The sequence below is a fragment of the Pseudophryne corroboree genome, chromosome 10 (genome assembly GCF_028390025.1).
Source record: "Pseudophryne corroboree isolate aPseCor3 chromosome 10, aPseCor3.hap2, whole genome shotgun sequence".
Lineage (NCBI taxonomy): Eukaryota > Metazoa > Chordata > Amphibia > Anura > Myobatrachidae > Pseudophryne > Pseudophryne corroboree.
In genome coordinates, this window is record NC_086453.1 from 62,103,997 (window position 1) to 62,128,313 (window position 24,317).

The window sequence follows — 24,317 nt, forward strand, 5'->3', positions numbered from 1 at the left end:
GTTGGTAGGGGCTCTCAAAAGTTAGTTGGGGCCCCCACAAACCTTAAACCGACCCTGCTGTGTAGTTCCACCACTGAAAAATAACTAGGTCACAAAAAACCACGAGAGCATCCGGGAAAGGCTTTCTAAATGTTAGCTTTAAATAACTTCTTGCCTGCTGGCAAAAGCGTTTCTGCCCGGGAAGTGTACTACTAAGCGATATCAGATTTATATGTAGCTCATATGAAAGTTAATGCGAGCTTCTGGGCATTCTTATTATGGGGCAGGTTTTTGCCAGGTCATAGAAGTCCGTCTTGGATGAAGCTTTAAGCCTTGCTAAGAAAGCTGATTAAGAGGATCCTAATTTACTGATGTTCATGTCTGTGGGAAGATTATACATGCAATCTGCCCCTCCCGCACAGCACTCGAAATGCCAGTCTTCAGAAAGATTCAGAGCAGTGCCACCATACTGCCTGCGGGTACTGCCAGGGAGACGTTCTCACATTACAATACAAGATCTCATAGGAGTCAGTGGCAGGTGGAATGTCAGACTGTCAATGTCGTTGATGCAATCTGTTAGTTGTTAATGGCTTTGGGTACTGAAGGTCCTAATACAGGGTTGGAGAAACAAATGTAAGTATTATATCTTCTTCCATTTAGGTCTAATTAGATTTGTATGTATTATTAGGGTAATGTCTGCAACATCGTATACTTGATGGTTTATAAAGAGCAGTAATCTGTGTACAATATTCAAATGCTCCAATCAGTTCTATGGCCCTCATTCCGAGTTGATCGGTCGCAAGGCGAATTTAGCAGAGTTACACACGCTAAGCCGCCGCCTACTGGGAGTGAATCTTAGCTTCTTAAAATTGCGACCGATGTATTCACAATATTGCGATTACTAACTACTTAGCAGTTTCAGAGTAGCTCCAGACTTACTCTGCCTGTGCGATCAGTTCAGTGCTTGTCGTTCCTGGTTGACGTCACAAACACACCCAGCGTTCGCCCAGGCACTCCCACCGTTTCCCCGGCCACTCCTGCGTTTTTTCCGGAAACGGTAGCGTTTTCAGCCACACGCCCCTGAAACGCCGTGTTTCCGCCCAGTAACACCCATTTCCTGTCAATCACATTACGATCGCCGGAGCGAAGAAAAAGCCGTGAGTAAAAATACTTTCTTCATAGTAAAGTTACTTGGCGCAGTCGCAGTGCGAACATTGCGCATGCGTACTAAGCGGATTTTCACTGCGATGCGATGAAAAATACCGAGCGAACAACTCGGAATGAGGGCCTATATTTTCATTATTGCTGTTATCATTATTTGTGATTAATCTTATTACTTTTTGTTAATAAGTGTCCGTAGTGCGGTACAGAATAAATTACAATAATACCCAAAACAATACACTATTACAAAGGTTCAGACAGTGGAAGGGGTTAAAAATCAAACAGTGACGTAACTTTACAACTAAGGTGTCTATTCATGAAGCAGTGAAAACTGTGGAGAAGTGAGCCAGTGGTGAAGAACCAATCAGCATTGAAGTAACATTTATCATTTACATACTATAAAATCATACGTAGCAGCTGATTGGTTACCATGGGCAACTTCTCCACTGGCTCACTTCTCCGCTCTTTTCACTGCTTCATGAATAGACCCCTTTAAGTCACTGGCAGTTAATTACAGGAGCGTCAATGGTATACCTTAAGGATTCCGGCTGTCGGGATCCTGGCAACCGTAACACTGACAACGGAATCCCAACAGCTGCCAGAGCACCGAACACGGTATCCCGAAAGGATCAGGATCCCGACGACAGAGTCACCACAGCCAGGATCCCGAAGGTAAGTATTAACGGCCGGGTTAGGTTTAGGCTGCAGGACTGGCAGTTAGGTTTAGGCACCACCGGGTAGGGGGAGGGGGGGGAGGGGATAGGGTTAGGCACCAATAGGGGAGGTTAGGGTTAGGCTGCAGATAAGGAGGGTTAAGGGGTTTGGGAAGGAGGTTAGGATACTTACCCGTGCCGGGGTTGCCTCTATTGGGATTGCCAGCATCAGGATACTGACCGCTGGCATACCAACCGCCGGGATTTGATGCTGAATCTGCATCAATGACCTGGTGAGGATCAGAGTTAATGACTAAGGGGGAGATGTACTAAGCAGTGATAAAAGTGGAGAAGTGAGCCAGTGAAGAAGTTGCCCATGGCTAACCAATCAGCATTGACGTGAGATTTATAATTTGCATACTATACAAGTATACAGAACGCTGATTGGTTGCCATGGGCAACTTCTCCACTGGCTCACTTCTCCACTTTTATCACTGCTTAGTACATGGGAGTGCACTGGAGATATTGCAGGGAGATAACCAAGAGAGTGGAGGGCCCTGCTCATGACATCTTACAGTATAGGGAAGTGGTGGGCATAACTGGGAATAGAAGGGAAGGGAGGAAAGAGGATGTGAGTTAAGAGAGTGAAGAAGGCCATTAGACTTTAATGCAACAGGTACTTTTTACTTGTTTGCATTATTGGTCCTGCTGGTTCCATTTATAATACAGCATTTAAATGTGACACCCCCTTTCCTGTCCTAAAAAGACACTGCTTCGTACTCCGTTACCCCTGCCCTGTGCGCATCACTCCCAGGTGAGTGTAACACGGCAGTGGCAACACGGTGCAAAGTTTATAAGATGCTGATGGCTAAATCCACTGGGGCAGCTGTCATCAGCTTAGATAAGCAGCTTTGTGTCCATCTTAATCCTGCGCGTCTGGGAAAGTGTTCCAGCAATAATTGTCCACATAACTGTATTCAGGTTAAATTAATGGCTGATAATAGATGAGGAGATGGCTCAGCTGGTTAAATAAATTACTTAGTCCTAGAGGAAATTAATGTGTGACTTTAGAATAGTTTCCAGAATAAATTAATCTAGAAAATCAATAATTTATGTCAGAAAATGAATAGTCAAATTACAATGAATGGTTTTGAGTTTTGACCTTTATTTGCCCAGGATGTGTTACAGTAGAGTTAATCGGTGTCGGACTGAGGCATAAAGGATGCAGTGGTAGGGGCCCATGTTTACAGGTGTGGCCAGTCTCCGGAAGGGGTGTGGCCAGCCACCACATTGGTTTGCCTAATCATGAAAGAGTGCATGGGCTGGCACCTTGATAAATATATATAGTAAATACTGCTAATGCATGCATGATAATGTACCAAAGTAATACACCATAATCCTGTGCAGTATAAGGTAACATGTATAATGTACAATTCAAGTGCACAGTCTGGAACCTGATCTATAATGGAGGGGAAGGGCCCCTCAGACAGTGGGGCCCACCGGTGGTTTCCCCTGTACTCCTGTGGGCCAGTCCAACCCTGGAGTTAATGATAAATCATACATAGTATAGACAGACATGAATAAGTCACAGTTTCCTCCTCGTCTGGAATGTACAGGAGAATGGCAATTTAGTGGGAGACCTCCCTAATTCCAGAGATTGTACCTGGTAAAGGTTGGCAGAGCCATGACACCAGTCATCAGGTGTATGTATAAATGAGTCCCATCTGAATAAATAGACTTTTATTAATAAAGTTATTGAGAAATACACTTTGTTTAATGCAGGCCAGAAGACACTTCAGCTGTCTCTTCAGCCTCTCCCACCAGGTAAGGAAGAACACGCTCTAAGAGGTCAGGCTTTCAAACATTGGGTGGGATGTACTAAAGGGAAAATGCGGTAATAACCCCATTTTCGGGGGTTTTACTGCATTTTCATATGTACTAACCCCCGGCCACCGCGTTTTTGCCCCTGAGGGTATCCCTATAGAAGCCCATGGGCTTCTTAACACTGGCCTCCGCAACCTGCTGCTGACGCCGCCCTCCCCCCGCTGACGCCGCCCCCCTTTCCCTGAAATACCTCCGTTAAGGCAGCCCTGGTCCCTGAAGCTAAACTCCTCCTCCCCCAGCAACACAGCCGGAGGGCCTTCCAGCTGCAGGGAGGAGGAGGCGTCGGGGACAGCCTGTTCCTGCTTTCTGGCAGGTGAGCAGATGGAGACCCCAGGGATGTGCGGAGACCCACTGCACACCACCTCACAGGTATTGCGGGGGGACTCCGTCACCGCATTATGATGTTAATCGCATATATTAATACATATTCGATTAACATCGATGCGATTGGCCGCGAGGGACGGCGATGTATGTTAATACATTCCGCCTGTTGTCAACAAGGGCATAGCCAGAACGTGAGGGCCCCATAGCAAGTTTGAAGGGGCCCCAGTCCCAATGCTTCTAGAGATACACCTCTCCACAGCAGTTCTTAATTTTCTGCCCCTTTAGTTAATGTTATGCCCCTTAGTAGTGCTCTAGTTTATTTTCTGCCCCATAGTAGTGCGTTAGTTAATGTTATGCCCCATAGTAGTGCGTTAGTTAATGTTATGCCCCTTAATAGTGCCCTAGTTTTGTTAAGAACCCCAGTAGTGCCCTAGTTCATGTAATTTCATAATGCCAGTACACATTATGCGACACAGCACCCCCAATTCACATTATTACATACAGTGCACCCCCCCCTCCCCGGTCATATTATGTCACATTATAGTGCTATCTAGTTTATATTATGCCATAATACAGTGCCTCCATTTCATATGGTCTCACACTACAGTGCCTCAGTTCAGATCATGTAACATTATAATGCCCTCCAGGCCATTTTATACCACATTGCAATGAGCAAGTCCAGGGGCATACCTAGATATATTGCAGGCCCCAAGGCAAACGTTTTAAGCGCCCCTATGTACCACCGAAGGGGGGAAAATGCATATAACACGCACCTTTGACAGGGCTCTGGGCCCCATAGCAGCTGCACTCCCTTCATCTATGGTAGCTACACCCTTGTATATAACACATGTAACTATGAGAGGGAAGATGGGCCCCTCACAGCTCTGGGCCCCATAGCAGCTGCACTCCCTTCGTCTATGGTAGCTACACCCTTGTATATAACACATGTAACTATGACAGGGAAGATGGGCCCCTCTCGGCTCTGGGCCCCATAGCAGCTGCACTCCCTGCACCTATGGTAGCTACACTCTTGATTGTCACCATAAACATTGCATAATGTTCTTTCCCAAAGGCAGGTTGCACTGTGTAGGTTTGCACTCATGTTAATAAATAACAATATACAGTATATTTGTTCTTAACAGTTTTCTCTATTATTTCATATCACAGTGGGGCGGAGGATGATGTATGCAATGTCCGTCAACAAAGACTGGAGCTGCAGGTAAACTAAAAGTGTATTTACTAAAGCACATGAGATAAAAGTGTACTTGGGGTCACTGAGACATTGGGGGTGTGGTGGGCGGGCCACTGGAAGGGGCAGGGCCACACCCATCATGAAATATAATCCTATAGTGTGCACAGCCATGATGAAGGAGGAGTAGTCTCAGCATCTTCTGGGGTATCTGCATTCCCCTAGAGAGGAACAGGTAGCTTGTATCCGCCACCGCTTTTCAGAACCTAAGGGCTGGGAGACCGGTGTTTGGGATCCCGGAGGTCAGCATACCGACCCCAGGATCCCAGCAGCAGAATGCCGGGGGTCTGCGCTCGCCACATGTTCTATTCCCACTCTATGGGTGTCGTGGAATAGAGCCTGTGGATCTGCATTCTGACTACTGGTATTTTCAGTGCTCGGGATCCCAGCGTCGGCATGGTGACCACTGGGATCCCGAGCGCTGGTCACATGACCACATCCCCTAAACACATTATAAACTCAAGAACACATTATGGATGCGTCAAAATACAAGCTAGGATTTAGACAAACTTTTCTATGGCCAGTGGAACAGTGTTTTTCCCCATGAAAATGTGTACATCAGACCAATAAGAGAGCCAGAGTAAACAAAATATACAGTATATAAACATCAAAAAGTGACATAACATTTTTGTCATTAAAGGAAATTTGGAAAATCTTTTTATTATTATTTTTTATTGCTCTGAAGCGTAAACTCTTTGAAAAGAAACAGAGAAGAAAGCGGCAGGAGCCCCAAATGATACAACCCAACGTTGACTATAAAGTCAAGCCACGGAGATCTCGGAAGACCGGGGAGCAGGAGGCCCCGGGGGAGTCCAGCACTGGGAGCAGCATATTTATGGGTACGACACAGAGATCACAATACAAATGGAGATCAGAATGCTATTTTTCACATATCTTGATTAAACAAAAGCATTTGGTGCCTCACAATGATGGCTATCTCTCTGTGAACATATAAGAGGCCTATTGTAACCCACCTCTGATAAAGCTACAATATGGTGCGATTATGGGAGGTAAATACTGTAGTCCTTCAAACACAATTATTTTGTTTTCTTTTATCTTATAACTAAAAACATCCAGGTGTCTCAGTGGATGCAACTGCCTTAACAGAGGGCACTCCTGCCAGCCGCTGCCTCAGTCCTATCATACGGAAAGTCAATGCTGATTGTAAGCTGGAGAAGAAGGAAGAGCTCAATGAAGGTACGGTATGCAGAAAAGTGGCCGAATTGGACAAGACTTTATCATTTGGCTCTCATTGCCAAGTGGCTGGGTGACGTTTGGCGTGACTGGGGTGTGAGGCACAAACTACTGTGAATATTTATTTGCATGGGAAGAGATAATATACCGATATAACTCTCCCAAACATCAAAAAGAGCCTGCACCTGCTTTTCTTATTCAAGCAGGATTTCCACCCAGTCCATCCAAAAAACGTATTTGGGTAGTCTTGATATAAAGATAATTCAGGGAGGCCATGGTGGATGTAGTTCTGAAGAGTTAAGTGCCAGGAGGAGTGTTTTACCTCCCATAGTAATACATGGAGACAGGGTTGGACTGGCCCACAGGGGTCCCAGGGAAACCACCGGTAGGCCCCACTGACTGAGGGCCCACTCCTTTCTCTAGGTATCAGGTTCCAGACTATGCACTTGTATTATACATGGTAGATATGTTGCATTACACAGCACTAAACTATTGTGTATTTCAAGCCTCTGTGGAGACTGGCCACACCCCATTTGTAGTCTGGCCACACCCCTAGGTATGGACCCCTATAACTGCATTACCCCGGTGGGCCCTTCATGTCCCAGTTCGACACTGCATGGAGACTTGGGTGTTATACAAAATATTGCCCATTCCGGAGTGAACAGGACATGATTAATCAAGAATCTCCCTTCATCACATTTTATCTGTTGCAAGAACCTATTATCAGTATTATTAGTTATTTATATAGCTCCACCAATTTACACAGAGAATACGTGAACCAGAGTCTCGCCTGAGAATCACTAGTAATTTTCCCTGAGCACTCCTAGAACTAACATTGGTATAGAAATCAGTTGGCCATTCCCCCATTGCAACACCAAATATGTGACTTATTTATTTTTTCTCCTTATTAGCCAACATTTCAGATGAAGAGCTGGAGGAGACCCTACTGGAAGATGTTCTTCCCCGGGCAAACAAGAAAGAACCCAACTCAGCCAACCAAGAGCAGGAGACTAAGACAAAGGATGGTTGGTAACCATGAGTCATTCTATAACCTCACATACAGTAATCCCTTTCCTGAATTCATGGTGGGGGAAAGGGGCAGACTAGATGGGCCAAGTGGCTCTTATCTGTCATCAAATTCTATGTTTCTATGTGTTCATTAACAAGCTCTTTGCTTAATGTTTGGCAGTGACATTACTAATCAAATTGTTTTATGTCCTCTCACCAACTTTTGAGATAAATTATTAATGAGTCTAACCTGAATGTTGGTGCATGAAACTATAATCCGTGTTGGTTCCTATTGCATGTCATTCAGGGCCAAAAATAAACACGAGAAACTCTGGCATTTCTATTTCCAACATTTTGAGCCATTTTAAAGCATGTATTTATTCCATGCTTGCCGACCTTTGGGCTGCCCCCTCCAGGAAGGGGAAACCAGGTCGGCACTGTAGGGGGTTGTTTTGTGGCCCAAGTGGTTGGTGCTGGGGGCATGATGACATGATCACATCATCGTGGCCCTGTACTTGGCTTTACAATGCTGTGATTACTGTCATTATAAAGCATGGGGCAGGGCCACGTTGACCTGACTCAACATGAATCATGTCATTGGTCGTCTGTACCATCCTCTTCATTCGGGAAGTAGGTGGCCGCTGCCGGGTTGCAATTGGAGATGTGCCCACTCTTACGGCCACCCAGGAGTGCCACACAATTTTCGCGAGCCTCACAGATGATCAAGGAGAGTAGGCAAACTGCAAAAATCTTTAGGGCATGCTCTTTAACTGATCTTCTGTCAGAAATGTCCTCCTGCTTTATAATTTTAGACTAGTTTATGGTTTTGATGGACATCGGCAGCTGAAGTTATTCTAAAGGTACGAAAGGTAAGGAAGCCATGGTCCCTTCACATCTACAACTGCAACGGCATCACCCAAAAAGTCTAAAACCCCTAGTGTCACCCCCCAGATCAGGATACAGAGAGGAGAGCACACACACACTTACTGATGCCCAGTCTCTCCATACAGAAAGCTCAACACTTCAACACATGGAACCGAGTCATAACCTGTCCTCTCCGGATTTTCCTGCAGGTGACGCTGTACCGGGTACTGTGCAGAACACGAATTCAGAGAAGGCGTTTGCATTTGATAACTCCAGTGAAGAAGAGGCGTATTCGGTGTCTGTAGGGGATCGCAAAGTTCCTCCCGCACCTGTCAAACAGCGGAAGAAAAAGAAGACGCAAAAGCAAGCAGATGCATATGAGGAAGACAATGACTATGAGGATATTCTCAGTAGTGTGGCATACGCCAGACCAATGACTATCTACAATAAGGTTAGCTTATAGTGAGTGATGTCTTCATTTGGTTAAGGAAAGACATGCCTTAAAATGACATAGTTTATTGTCTTTATTTATTTCCCCATTCCTCTATTTGAAAAAAATGTCCTTTGTAAAAGCCCAAAGTTTCTAGACTGTTGCAGCCTGACATAGTAATACTCGCCTTATTATGGTAACGCTAGGAAGAAGACTCCATGATAGCAGTGCCGTTGGAGATTGATGATCTAAAAGAATTTGCCTTATGCCCAGCTCCCCACAACATGACTCTGAAGTGCCGCATCACCAGGGACAAGAGGGGAATAGAGAAGGGCATTTACCCCACCTACTACCTCCACCTGGAGAGAGATGATGGCCAACGGGTAACTAAAGAAAACCATTGTGTATAGTCTATTAGTCCCTTGCTCAGACCAAACAATCCCTCATTAGATTCATTCCAATTTCTTTTGTAGATAAATGCAGGATATGCGGATGGAGTACAGTATAGGGTCCATGTACTAACGTGAGATAAGGAGCCAAAATAAAAACAGTAGAGAATATCCCTGTGCATATCGTTTCTCGATATGTACTAAATGGTTTGCTCCGCCATTTGGCTACTTGCTCTGAGTGAAGGCTAGATTATTATCACGCTGCCATAGGAACCCATGGCAGCGCTAAGCGTCCCATCTGTTAGTAAACAGACAGGTCACTTACCATCAGCTGTCTTCTCCAGCGCCGGCTTCGCCTCCGCTAGCGGCCGTCATCTGCCTCCTGCAGTATATAGATTTGAGAGCCAGGCGTCATCTTTGTTGATTAGTTACTTTGTTGATAAAGTTTTTTGGAAAAAAAGTATAAAGCTGCGGTGCTTGTTTCATCAGCTTGTGGGGATATTTTAATTTGTTGACAGGTTTCGCGCGTGCGCAGAAACCCGTCACTATGCAAAGTATGTATCTGAGCAGTCTGCACCGAGAGGGTGAGCTTTCGTTACCCTCTTCAGCCGTCCTAATTTTAGTAATAATCGCGGTAGCCACCTCCTGCTTTGCAGTGGTAACAGGCAATGCAGGAGCTGCTATTTCACTGCGCCTGGTGATATTCTACATGGACCCGTATAAGACAATGGGGGTCATTCTGACCCATTCGCTCGCTGCGTTTTAACGCAGCAGAGCGAACGGGTCCCTACTGCGCATGCCAGACGGCCGAAGGCCGTAGCAAGGATGCGGTCACCTCTGCCTGATTGACAGGCAGAGGCGATCGCTGGGTGGGAGGGGGCGGAACGGCGGCGTTTGACTGCCGTTTCGTGGGTTTGGTCCGGCCAACGCAGGCGTGGCCGGACCGAACGGGGGGCGGGCCGCAGCGGCTGCGTGATGTCACACGCAGCCGCTGCGAGCCGGGGAGAGATGAGTAGCTCCCGGCCAGCACGCTAAAGCTGCGCTGGCCGGGAGCTACTCTTGAAGTGCAAAGGCATTGCCGCTGTGCGATGCCTTTGCACTTCTGCGAGCGGGGGCCGGACTGACATGCGGGGTGGGCTAGCCCTGTGCTGGGCGTCCACCCGCATGTCAGGGAAAATTATCGTAGCTATGCTAAATTTAGCACAGCTACGATCAATTTGGAATGACCCCCAATGTGGCATATTTAACAAAAATATGAATTTCCTCACCTGTTAAGTATCATTCCTTATCACTGCATATTACAGCAATAAGAACCTATATAAATATGAGAATTAATTACACATGAGCATATAGACGCAATGTCCAGATATAAAAAAACAAGCGTGTATATGTGCATATGTATATAAATCCAGGCGCAATAAAATGTGCCTTCACTAAAACACACTGGCTAGTGTACTGTTCACCATACAAATAAAAATAACACATGCTGCTCCCACTTTATAGTCCGAAATTACACTATAATAACAACCATAAGTAGATATATAAGAGAGCGCAAAAGTATTTAAAATATTTATTACACAAAAAGCCATTAAAACCAATCAATGTTCATAAAAAAAATGCACATTAGCACTATAGCTGGAAAACCGCTTCCGATTTGATTTTAGAAGGTTTATTGATCCAAAAATGATTTGAGAGTTCATATATGAATAAGCATATCAGTATACAGTTATATAGCTGTATTGCAATTACCACCCTCCGCTTGTCTAGCAGCGTTACACTCAGCCTCCTTCTTTATGCCGATGTGGTCAGACGTTATTAATGTCCAACAACTAAGGTATGGTTTATATTTGAAAGTTCAGCAGTACCTTAGTACCCTGTCCGTGCACAGACCAAGGGTAGAGGCAGCGTCCTTATGATGCAGACCTCAGTTCTTAGGACCGGTAATTATGACTTGTAGCTGCGGCAGTTATGTCCCTGATTGCGGGCTATGGTGTCCGGGATCCAATCCCGCTGTGTACGTTCACCAGGCAGGGTCCAACTATAGTCAGTGTGTCGCTTTGATGATCCGGTCCGCGGCCAGGAGGGAGTGTGCTGCTGCAGGTGGAGAGCACCGAAATCAGCTGTAAGATGTATGAGTGTATACGAGCGCAGGTGCAGAGGCCCCTTATTATATAAATATGGTATTTAGTAAATCTCTTGCTAAGGCATGGAGCCCATTCTTGCAAAGAGTAGTAGGTCATAATTTACCCTACTTTCTGCTGCGGGGTACACTGGGCTCCATAAGGATAGACATTGGGGTGTACAGTAGGATCTTGATCCGAGGCACCAACAGGCTCAAAAGCTTTGACTGTTCCCAAGATGCATAGCGCCGCATCCTCTATAACCCCGCCTCCCTGCACAGGAGCCCAGTTTTGTAGTTGGTGCCGCAGATAGCAGGCACATAACAGGGCTCTTAGGGCTGCTCCAGGCAGCCCTAAGAAGAGCTTTTTATGAAGAAAAGTGAAGACTACAAGGGCTGCAGCAGTGTGTAGATGTCAGGAGACATTTACTGCTGCAGCTCCATCTCTCCCCAGCGGCGCTGTACACTCCCGTGCCCTGGTTGCCGGGTACCTACAGCAGGAGGCTCCGGTTTTCTTCTCGTCAGGCACACACGACTGGGGCTCTCCGGGATCGCATGGCCGCGCTTCGGGAGGTGGTGCTGTATCGCGATCAGGCGCGGTCCGTGGGAGGCGGGCTGCGCGCGCTGGCGGTGGACACTGTGGCATACAGGTGATCCCACTAGATAACCAGGGCATGGGTGCAGGTCAGGTTTTCTCTCTAAACCGTTTTACTAGTAGCCCGCAGTACCAGGTGGTTTTGCCAGCAGGGGGATAAGGCTTAGACCTGGAGCCACTCCCCCAGCCCCAGGGCACCATATACAGTAAATGTTCCCGCCCTGGAGCTGCATATCTGTCTCTCCCTCACTCCCTGTCAGTGTTTGGGCGCCATTTCTCTTAGCTACACTGTTCCTGGGACTGCTTGGGCAAATCCTCCTTTGTAAAGCCGCCTGATAGTCAGTGCTGTGAGTTTACAAGACACTTAAGTATTCTACATGTCATTTGGACAGTGATAGTTAAGAAAGAGTGCACTTAGTCAGGGTTATCTGGTACAAGTACCCTGTGATATACATCCAGTTCTTACTGTGTACTGTTATATCTATTGTTATATAGCTGTGTAAGCTAGTCCAGTGCAGTATTATTGTTTGTAATAACCTCTGCATTGTACAGACTGTGACTATATGTGTGTGCATTAGCTTGCTGGGTGATTTTCATTTCGTGTCTCTCACTCAACTTGCTATCCCTATATTCTATAACCTGAGGGGGCTTGGCGCGTCAGGTTTATAATACTATAATATAGGATATTCACAAGATATACTCTAATTGTATTTTTCTCTGTGATTTTAGTCACCATATCTCTCCTGTATCCCTGCTTGTGCTGACTACATTGCGCAGGGGTTTGGGTAAGAGGTATTGTGTTGCTCACAATTGTACTGTGTTACCTGTCTGCTTCTGAGGGTAACGGTTCTGGGGCTGAACACACTACTGGTGTTGCTGACGCCACAGATCCCTATGAGGAGAATATAGCAGCTGAGGGCTCTGGTTCTGGGGGCTCCTTGCCCCCCAGTGGGACTGTGGCAACGGGGGTCCATAATGACCCACCGTGGGCTACCGTCTCCACACTTCTGAATACGCTAGTTACTAAACTAATGCCCCCTATGGGACCTCCTATGCTGGTTCAGCCATATGTGGTCAATTGAAGAAATTTAACCAGTCTTTGACTACAAAAAAGTCTGACCCTCGCTCGCCTAAGACTAAGAAGTCCTCTAAGCGAGCTCTTACCTCCTCACAATCCACTGCTGTCTCTGACACCTCGTCTGATGAAGATGGCGATTACACTGACCCCACAGATTCTGACACAGATACTGCTGATGGGGAGGGTAGGTCACAAGTGGATGTTCCTCAGTAGCGGATCTTGCCACGGGAAAGCAGGACTTTTGCCCGGGGCGCTACCTTCCGGAGGGCGCTGGCGCCATCCGGAGGGCGCTGGCGCCATCCGGAGGGCGCCACACCATGGCAAGATCCGCCACTGCTGTGCCCTCCGTTGTCCGCTGTGTCCCCCGGCTGGGTCCCCTGTGAAGGGAACTAGACGCTACGCGTCTAGTTTCCCTTCGTGGAGAGGACCTTTTGCTGTGCGGTGCGCGATGACGTCATCGCGCACCGCTCAGCATTTAATCGGCGCTACTACTGTACAGGGGGCGTAACTGACCACGCCCCCTGTATTAAGCCACACCCCCATTCCCTGGCCGGGGCGCCGTGAGGCCTCGAACCGGCCCTGATGTTCCTGATCTTTTGGAGGCTATTAAGTTGATTCTACAGATTACAGATGATCCCAAGCCATCCGTCCCTCCTAAGAAACCAGATAGGTTCAAGCGTCAGAAGGTGATTAAACAAGTTTTACCTCATTCTGATCACCTAGTGGATATACGTCAGGAATTCTGGGAAAATCCAGGGAAGAAGTTTGTGCCTCACAAGAAGATGCTGGCTCGCTATCCCCTCGTGCCAGAGCTGTCAAAAAATTGGGAAACGCCTCCTCCAGTGGACTCGATCTGGCAAGGATGGTGGTTTCCTCAGCTCTACCTGTCACTACCGTCACGTTTCTGAAAAAGCCTACGGATAAACGTGTGGAGGGTTGTCTGAAAGCGATTTACACCCTCACGGGTGCTGCACAAAGGCCCACTATTGCAGCGACATGGGCTGCAGAGGCTATTGAAGCATGGGCCCTAGAGTTGGAAGCTGAAATCTCTTCTGACCATGCTAGACAGTGCTTGTCATATATTGTCACAGCTTCTCGTTATATTAAAGAGGCGGCTTCTGATGCCGGTATTCTGGCAGCCAAGGCCTCTACTACATCAGTCCTGGCTCGCCGGATATTGTGGCTGAGATCCTGGTCAGTGGATCTGGATTCTAGAAAAACCCTAGAGGTACTCCCTTTCAAAGGAGATATTCTGTTTGGGGAGGACTTAAATAAGATAGTAGCTGATTTGGCTACTGCCAAAACTGCCTGTCTGCCAAGTACCGCTCCTTCTGTGTCTAAGGCTAAAAGTACTTCCTTTTGTCCCTTTCGTCCTTCCGGTAAAGCAAAAGGTCAGGCGTACCACAAACAGGCCCGCACTTCCAAACCTGGGAGGCGGGCCGCGCGCGCTGGTGGTGGACACTGTGGCATACAGGCGATCCCACAAATTCACCAGGGCATGGGTGCAGGTCAGGTTTTCTCTCTAAACCGTTTTACTAGTAGCCCGCAGTACAAAGGTGGTTTTGCCAGCAGGGGGATAAGGCTTAGACCTGGAGCCACTCCCCCAGCCCCACAGTATACAGTATACAGTAAATGTTCCCGCCCTGGAGCTGCATATCTGTCTCTCCCTCACTCCCTGTCAGTGTTTGGGCGCCATTTCTCTTAGCTACACTGTTCCTGGGACTGTTCCCGCTGTTCCTGGGACTGTTCCCGCCATTTCTCTTAGCTACACTGTTCCTGGGACTGCTTGGGCAAATCCTCCTTTGTAAAGCCGCCTGATAGTCAGCGCTGTGACTTTACAAGACCCTTAAGTATTCTACATGTCATTTGGACAGTGATAGTTAAGAAAGAGTGCATTTAGTCAGGGTTATCTGGTACAAGCACCCTGTGATATACATCCAGTTCTTACTGTGTACTGTTATATCTATTGTTATATAGCTGTGTAAGCTAGTCCAGTGCAGTACTATTGTTAGTAATAACCTCTGCATTGTACAGACTGTGACTATATGTGTGTGCATTAGCTTGCTGGGTGATTTTCATTTCGTGTCTCTCACTCAACTTGCTATCCCTATATTCTATAACCTGAGGGGGCTTGGCGCGTCAGGTTTATAATACTATAATATAGGATATTCACGAGATATACTCTAATTGTATTTTTCTCTGTGATTTTAGTCACCATATCTCTCCTGTATCCCTGCTTGTGCTGACTACATTGCGCAGGGGTTTGGGTAAGAGGTATTGTGCTGCTGACAATTGTACTGTGTTACCTGTCTGCTTCTGAGGGTAACGGTTCTGGGGCTGAACACACTACTGGTGTTGCTGACGCCACAGATCCCTATGAGGAGAATATAGCAGCTGAGGGCTCTGGTTCTGGGGGCTCCTTGCCCCCCAGTGGGACTGTGGCAATGGGGGTCCATAATGACCCACCGTGGGCTACCTTCTCCACACTTCTGAATACGCTAGTTACTAAACTAATGCTTCCTATGGGACCTCCTATGCCGGCTCAGCCGTATGTGGTCCCCACGGTTAACCCGCCGTGGGCAGATAACTTGTCTGCTCAATTGAAGAAATTTAACCAGTCTTTGACTACAAAAAAGTCTGACCCTCGCTCGCCTAAGACTAAGAAGTCCTCTAAGCGAGCTCTTACCTCCTCACAATCCACTGCTGTCTCTGACACCTCGTCTGATGAAGATGGCGATTACACTGACCCCACAGATTCTGACACAGATACTGCTGATGGGGAGGGTAGGTCACAAGTGGATGTTCCTCAGTAGCGGATCTTGCCACGGGAAAGCAGGACTTTTGCCCAGGGCGCCGCCTTTCGGAGGGCGCCGCACCATGGCAAGACCCGCCACTGCTGTGCCCTCCGTTGCCCGCTGTGTCCCCCGGCTGGGTCCCCTGTGAAGGGAACTAGACGCTACGCATCTAGTTTCCCTTCGTGGAGAGGACCTTTGCTGTGCGGTGCGCGATGACGTCATCACGCACCGCGCAGCAAAGGTCCTCTCCGCGAACTTCGTGGAGAGGACCTTTTGCTATGGGGTGCGCGATGACGTCATCGCGCACCGCTCAGCATTTAAGCGGCGCTACTACTGTACAGGGGGGCGTAACTGACCACGCCCCCTGTATTAAGCCACGCCCTTATTCCCTGCCCGGGGAGCAGTGAGGGCTCGAACCGGCCCTGATGTTCCTGATCTTTTGGAGGCTATTAAGTTGATTCTACAGATTACGGATGATCCCAAGCCATCCGTCCCTCCTAAGAAACCAGATAGGTTCAAGCGTCAGAAGGTGGTTAAACAAGTTTTACCTCATTCTGTTCACCTAGTGGATATACGTCAGGAATTCTGGGAAAATCCAGGGAAGAAGTTTGTGCCTCACAAGAAGATGCTGGCTCGCTATCCCCTCGTGCCAGAGCTGTCAAAAAATTGGGAAACGCCTCCTCCAGTGGACTCGATCTGGCAAGGATGGTGGTTTCCTCAGCTCTACCTGTCACTACCGTCACGTTTCTGAAAAAGCCTACAAATAAACGTGTGGAGGGTTGTCTGAAAGCGATTTACACCCTCACGGGTGCTGCACAAAGGCCCACTATTGCAGCGACATGGGCTGCAGAGGCTATTGAAGCGTGGGCCCTAGAGTTGGAAGCTGAAATCTCTTCTGATCCATGCTAGACAGTGCTTGTCATATATTGTCACAGCTTCTCGTTATATTAAAGAGTCAGCTTATGATGCCGGTATCCTGGCAGCCAAGGCCTCTACTACGTCAGTCCTGGCTCGCCGGATATTGTGGCAGAGATCCTGGTCAGTGGATCTGGATTCCAGGAAAACCCTGGAGGTACTCCCTTTCAAGGGAGATATTCTGTTTGGGGAGGACTTAAAAAAGATAGTAGCTGATTTGGCTACTGCCAAAACTGCCTGTCTGCCAAGTACTGCTCCTTCTGTGTCGAAGGCTAAAAGTACTTCCTTTTGTCCCTTTCGTCCTTCCGGTAAAGCAAAAGGTCAGGCGTACCACAAACAGGCCCGCACTTCCAAACCTGGTAAGCCAAAGCCCAAAAGAGCCTGGGCTGCCCGTCAGCCAGCTTCCAAGACCGATAAGCCTGCCACATGACGGGGCGGGCCTCCCCCTGGGGGATCCCAGGGTGGGGGGCTGGCTTCTAGGGTATACCCAGGATTGGTTGAAGTCCACTTCAGATGCCTGGGTACAGGAAGTCGGCACTCGAGGTTACGCCATAGCTTTCAAAAACCGCCCCCTCATCGATTTTGCCTGACAGACGTCCCTTCGGACCAGACAAAGGCAAAAACTCTCCATTCGGTGGTACAGACCCTCCTGGACACAGGAGTTGTAGTACAAGTGCTTCCTGCTCAGAGAGGCCAGGGGTACTATTCTCCAGAGCCGGATTAAGGGGGGGGGGGGGGGCCCGGGGGGCATGTACCCTGGGCCCCCCTTTATAAAGAGGCACCCGCCACTCACCACAGATCGAATCCGATCTGTGCTGCCAGCGCTCCCAGCTCCTCACTCCCTTGTGAGCCGTGGCGCTGACGCCGCATTTCAGTACAGGACTTGCTGAGCGACGGCTCAGCTGTCCAATACTGTGTGAAATAGGCAGCCTGCGGCTCAGTCATTGGCTGGGCGCGCAGGCTGCCGGAAAGGAGAAGCAAGGGATCCCTGGCGATGCGTGGAGCCGAGCCAGCGCAGGCGGAGGTACGAGCTTGCAAACTGCTTGGAGGAGAGGCAGAGATAAACGAGCTCTCCCTCTCCTGTTGTGTCAGGGGCAGAACAAAAAATAAGATTTTACTCACCGGTAAATCTATTTCTCTAGTCCGTAGTGGATGCTGGGACTCCGTAAGGACTATGGGGAATAGCGGCTCCGCAGGAGACTGGGCACAACTAAAGAAAGCTTTAGGACTACCTGGTGTGCACTGGCTCCTCCCACTATGACCCTCCTCCAGACCTCAGTTAGGATACTGTGCCCGGAAGAGCTGACACAATAAGGAAGGATTTTGAATCCCGGGTAAGACTCATACCAGCCACACCAATCACACCGTATAACTCGTGATACTATACCCAGTTAACAGTATGAAATATAACTGAGCCTCTCAACAGATGGCTCAACAATAACCCTTTAGTTAGGCAATAACTATAAACAAGTATTGCAGACAATCCGCACTTGGGATGGGCGCCCAGCATCCACTACGGACTACGAGAAATAGATTTACCGGTGAGTAAAATCTTATTTTCTCTGACGTCCTAAGTGGATGCTGGGACTCCGTAAGGACCATGGGGATTATACCAAAGCTCCCAAACGGGCGGGAGAGTGCGGATGACTCTGCAGCACCGAATGAGCAAACTCTAGGTCCTCCTCAGCCAGGGTATCAAACTTGTAGACTCTTGCAAAAATGTTTGAACCCGACCAAGTAACAGCTCGGCAAATTTGTAAAGCCGAGACCCCTCGGGCAGCCGCCCAAGAAGAGCCCACTTTCCTCGTGGAATGGGCTTGTACAGATTTAGGGTGCGGCAGTCCAGCCGCAGAATGTGCAAGTTGAATCGTGCTACAGATCCAGCGAGCAATAGTCTGCTTAGAAGCAGGAGCACCCAGCTTGTTGGGTGCATACAGGATAAATAGCGAGTCAGTTTTCCTGACTCCAGCCGTCCTGGAAACATATACTTTTCAGGGCCCTTACTACGTCCAGTAACTTGGAATCCTCCAAGTCCCAAGTAGCCGCAGGCACCACAATAGGTTGGTTAACATGAAAAACTGATACCACCTTAGGAAGGAATTGGGAACGAGTCCTCAATTCCGCCTTATCCATATTCAAAAACAGATAAGGGCTTTTGCATGACAAAGCCGCCAATTCTGATACACGCCTGGCCGACGCCAAGGCCAACAGCATGACCACTTTCCACGTGAGGTATTGTAGCTCCACGGATTTAAGTGGCTCAACCCAATGCGACTTCAGGAAATCCAACACCACGTTGAGATCCCACGGTGCCACTGGAGGCACAAAACGGGGGCTGACTATGCAGCGCTCCCTTAACAAAAGTCTGAACTTCAGGCAGTGAAGCCAGTTCTATTTTGGAAGAAAATCGATAGAGCCGAAATCTGGACCTTAATGGAACCCAATTTTAGGCCCATAGTCACCCTGACTGTAGGAAGCGCAGAAATCGACCTAGTTGAAATTCCTCCTTTGGGGCCTTCCTGGCCTCACAGCACGCAACATATTTCCGCCATATGCGGTGATAATGGTTTGCGTTCACTTCTTTCCTAGCTTTAATTAGCGTAGGGATAACTTCCTCCGGAATGCCCTTTTCCTTCAGGATCCGGCGTTCAACCGCCATGCCGTCAAACGCAGCCGCGGTACGTCTTGGAACAGACAGGCCCCCTGCTGCAGCAGGTCCTGTCTGAGCGGCAGAGGCCATGGGTCCTCTGAGATCATTTCTTGGAGTTCTGGGTACCAAGCTCTTCTCGGCCAATCCGGAACAATGAGTATTGGCCCTCATTCCGAGTTGTTCGCTCGGTAAAAATCCTCGCATCGCAGCGATTTTCCGCTTAATGCGCATGCGCAATGTCCGCACTGCGACTGCGCCAAGTAAATTTGCTATGCACTTAGTAATTTTACTCACGGCATTTTCATCGTTCTGGCGATCGTAATGTGATTGACAGGAAATGGGTGTTACTGGGCGGAAACAGGCCGTTTTATGGGCGTGTGGGAAAAAACGCTACCGTTTCCGGAAAAAACGCAGGAGTGGCCGGAGAAACGGAGGAGTGTCTGGGCGAACGCTGGGTGTGTTTGTGACGTCAAACCAGGAACGACAAGCACTGAAATGATCGCAGATGCCGAGTAAGTCTGAAGCTACTCAGAAACTGCTACGAGGTGTGTAATCGCAATATTGCGATTACTTCGTTCGCAATTTTAAGATGCTAAGATTCACTCCCAGTAGGCGGCGGCTTAGCATGAGCAACTCTGCTAAAATCGCCTTGCGAGCGAACAACTCGGAATGACCTCCATAGTTCTTACTCCTCTCCTTCTTCTTATTCTCATTACCCTGGGTAAGAGAGGCAGAGAAGGGAACACATACACCGACTGGTACACCCACGGTGTTACCAGAGCGTCCACAGCTATCGCCTGAGGGTCCCTTGACCTGGCGCAATATCTTTGTAGCTTATTGTTGAGGCGGGACGCCATCATGTCCACCTGTGGCCTTTCCCAACGGTGTACAATCATTTGGAAGACTTCTGGATGAAGTCCCCACTCTCCCGGGTGGAGGTCGTGTCTGCTGAGAAAGTCTGCTTCCCAGTTGTCCACTCCGGGAATGAACACTGCTGACAGTGCTAACACATGATTTTCCGCCCATCGGAGAATCCTTGTGGCTTCTGCCATTGCCATCCTGCTTCTTGTGCCGCCCTGTCGGTTTACATGAGCGACCGCCGTGATGTTGTCTGACTAGATCAGCACCGGCCGGTGTTGAAGCAGGGGTCTAGCCTGACTTAGGGCATTGTAAATGGCCCTTAGTTCCAGAATATTTATGTGTAGGGAAGTCTTCTGACTTTTCCATAGTCCTTGGAAGTTTCTTACCTGTGTGACTGCCCCCCAGCCTCGAAGGCTGGCATCCGTGGTCACCAGGACCCAGTCCTGTATGCCAAATCTGCGGCCCCCTAGAAGATGAGCACTCTGCAGCCACCACAACAGCGACACCCTGGCCCTTGGAGACAGGGTTATCCGCCGATGCATCTGAAGATGCGACCCGGACCACTTGTCCAACAGATCCCACTGGAAGATCCTTGCATGGGACCTGGCGAATGGAATTTCTTCGTAAGAAGCTACCATCTTTCCCAGGGCTCGCGTGCATTGATGCACCGACACCTGTATTTGTATTAGGAGGTCTCTGTCTAGAGACGACAACTCCTAGGACTTCCCCTCCGGGAGAAACCCTTTTTATCCTGTTCTGTGTCCAGAATCATACCCAGGAACAGTAGACGCGTCGTAGGAACCAGCTGCGACTTTGGAATATTCAGAATCCAGACGTGCTGTTGTAGCACTTCCCGAGATAGTGCTACTCCGACGAACAACTGCTCCCTGGACCTCGCCTTTATAAGGAGATCGTCCAAGCACGGGATAATTATTTCGGCCATTACCTTGGTAAATACCCTCGGTGACGGGGACAGACCAACGGCAACGTCTGGAATTGGTAATGACCATCCTGTACCACAATTTTGAGGTACTCCTGGTGAAGAGGGTAAATAGGGACATGCAGGTAAGCATCCTTGATGTCCAGTGATACCATGAAATTCTCCAGGCTTGCAATAATCGCCCTGAACGATTCCATTTTGAACTTGAACCTTCGTATATAAGTGTTCAAGGATTTCAATTTTAGAATGGGTCTCACCGAACCGTCTGGTTTCGGTACCACAACATTTTGGAATAGTAACCCCGGCCTTGTTGAAGGAGGGGTACCTTGATTTCACCTGCTGGAAGTACAGCTTGTGAATTGCCGCCAGTACTACCTCCCTTTCTCCGAGGGCAGCAGGCAAGGCTGATGTGAGGTAACGGCAAGGGGGAGTCGCCTCGAACTCCAGCCTGTATCCCTGTGATACTACTTGCAGAACCTAGGGATCCACCTGTGGGCAAGCCCACTGGTCCCTGAAGTTCCCGAGACGCGCCCCCACCGCACCTGTCTCCACCTGTGGAGCCCCAGCATCATGCGGTGGACTCAGAGGAAGCGGGGGAAGATTTTTGATCCTGGGAACTGGCTGTCTGGTGCAGCTTTTTCCTTCTTCCCTTGTCTCTGTGCAGAAAGGAAGCGCCTTTGACCCGCTTGCTTTTCTGAAGCCGAAAGGACTGTACCTGAAAATACGGTGCTTTCTTAGGCTGTGAGGAAACCTGAGGTAAAAAATTTTCTTCCCAGCTGTTGCTGTGGATACGAGGTCCCAGAGACCATCCCCAAACAATTCCTCACCCGTATAAGGCAGAATCTCCATGTGCCTTTTAAAGGCAGCATCACCTGTCCACTGCCGGGTCTCTAATACCCTCCTGGCAGAATGGACATTGCATTAAGTCTGGATGCCAGCCGGCAAATATCCCTCTGTGCATCCTTCATATATAAGACGACGTCTTTAATATGCTCTATGTTAGCAAAATATTATCCCTGTCTAGGGTATTAATATTATCTGACAGGGTATCAGACCACGCTGCAGCAGCACTATTTATGCTGAGGCAAATGCAGGTCTCAGTATAGTACCTGAGTGTGTATATACAGACTTCAGGATAGTCTCCTGCTTTTATCAGCAGGCTCCTTCAAAGTGGCCGTATCCCAAGACGGCAGTGCCACCTTTTTTGACAAACGTGTGAGCGCCTTATCCACCCTAGGGGATATCTCCCAACGTGACCTATCCTCTGGCGGGAAAGGGTACGCCAGCAGTAACCTCTCTTTTTAACCCTTTGAGCCTGAAAACTACAGGGGAGAGCCTGGGGAGCTGTCTTCCAGCTGCACTGTGAAGAAAAAATGGCGCCAGTGTGCTGAGGGAGATAGCCCCGCCCCTTTTTCGGCAGACTTTTCTCCCGCTTTTTTCATGGATTCTGGCAGGGGTAATTTATCACATATATAGCCCTGGGACTATATATTGTGATGATTTGCCAGCCAAGGTGTATTATATTGCCCTCATGGCGCCCCCCCCCCCCCCCCCCAGCGCCCTGCACCCATCAGTGACCGGAGTGTGAGGTATGCATGAGGAGCAATGGCGCACAGCTGCAGTGCTGTGTGCTACCTTGTTGAAGACAGAAGTCTTCTGCCGCCGATTTTCCGGAACACTTCTTGCTTCTGGCTCTGTAAGGGGGCCGGCGGCGCGGCTCCGGGACCGAACATCGAGGTCGGGTCCTGTGGTCGATCCCTCTGGAGCTAATGGTGTCCAGTAGCCTAAGAAGCCCAAGCTACCACCAGTTAGGTAGGTTCGCTTCTTCTCCCCTTAGTCCCTCGCTGCAGTGAGTCTGTTGCCAGCAGATCTCACTGTAAAATAAAAAACCTAAAATATACTTTCTTTCTAGGAGCTCAGGAGAGCCCCTAGTGTGCATCCAGCTCAGCCGGGCACAAGATTCTAACTGAGGTCTGGAGGAGGGTCATAGTGGGAGGAGTCAGTGCACACCAGGTAGTCCTAAAGCTTTCTTTAGTTGTGCCCAGTCTCCTGCGGAGCCGCTATTCCCCATGGTCCTTACGGAGTCCCAGCATCCACTTAGGACGTCAGAGAAAGTAAGCCTGGCTGAATTAAACTGCTGCTGTAAATTAGGGTCTAATTTACAGTTAATTTAGGGTATAATATATACACACTGTACTGGTGCCTTCACAATAATAGCAGAATTATTTCTTAGCGGGTACAGCACTCAGGCTGAATAATAACACAAAGAATCCAAAGCGATTGAAGTTGTGTTTGTGTTATTATTATTCAGCCTGAGTGCCGCACCCTCTAAGAAATACATTTTTTTTTTCTTCGGATAAGTCCTCTATCTGCCTCTTTATTAGGGGCCCCACTGTCAGAGGTGCCCTGGGCCCCCCATAGTCTTAATTCGGCTCTGCTATTCTCCGCTATTTCTAGTCCCGAAACCGAATGGGTCCTCCTGGCCCTTTCTCAACCTCCAGGCATTGAACAAGTTTGTGAGAGTCTCCAAGTTCCGTATGGAAACCCTTCGCTCTATCGTTCTGGCCTTGGAACCTGGGGATTATATGGTCTCCCTGGATATTCAGGATGCTTACCTGCATATTCCTATAGCAGTGTCACATCAGCAATACCTGAGGTTTCCGATTGGCAACCTCCATTACCAGTTTCGGGCGTTACCTTTTGGTTTAACCACGGCTCCGCGAGTCTTCATCAAAGTTATAGCGGTGATGACGGTGGTACTCCGCCGTCAAGGGGTCAGGATCTTACCGTATCTGGACGACTTGTTGATCCTGGCAAATTCCCCAGAACTTCTCCTATGTCACCTAGATCTGACTGTCTGGTTTCTGCAAGCCCACGGGTGGCTCATCAACTGGAATAAATCCTCCCTGGTCCCTGCTCAGAGCATGGTGGACACACACAACCAGCGGTGGTTCTTGTCTCAGGAGAAAGTCCTGAAGTTTCAGGACAGGATTCGTTGCTTCCTCTCTCGTCCGCAAGTGTCGATACATTCGGCGATGCAGGTGCTGGGCCTCATGGTGTCAGCATTCGACATGGTGGAGTATGCTCAATTCCATTCTCGCCCCCTCCAGAGGCTGATTCTGGCCAAGTGGGACGGCCTGCCTCACCGGATCAGGTCTCACATGATCTCATTGACTCCGGAGGTCCATCTGTCGCTGTACTGGTGGCTCCAGGACCAACGATTGTGCAG

The 24,317-nt window shown here is 48.7% G+C and overlaps 1 protein-coding gene across 1 annotated transcript in view; it reads left to right on the top strand.

The window, feature by feature from the left end:
• Positions 1 to 1,665: 1,665 nt before the first annotated feature.
• LOC134965188 (tubby protein homolog) overlaps positions 1,666 to 24,317 on the top strand; it is a 39,154-nt gene continuing 16,502 nt past the window's right edge. Inside the window, exons 1-8 of the mRNA XM_063941701.1 lie at positions 1,666 to 1,812; positions 3,917 to 3,990; positions 5,169 to 5,220; positions 5,936 to 6,089; positions 6,328 to 6,447; positions 7,356 to 7,469; positions 8,526 to 8,767; positions 8,953 to 9,129. Coding sequence (XP_063797771.1) covers positions 1,666 to 1,812; positions 3,917 to 3,990; positions 5,169 to 5,220; positions 5,936 to 6,089; positions 6,328 to 6,447; positions 7,356 to 7,469; positions 8,526 to 8,767; positions 8,953 to 9,129 — 1,080 coding nt within the window. The remainder of the gene's footprint in view (positions 1,813 to 3,916; positions 3,991 to 5,168; positions 5,221 to 5,935; positions 6,090 to 6,327; positions 6,448 to 7,355; positions 7,470 to 8,525; positions 8,768 to 8,952; positions 9,130 to 24,317) is intronic.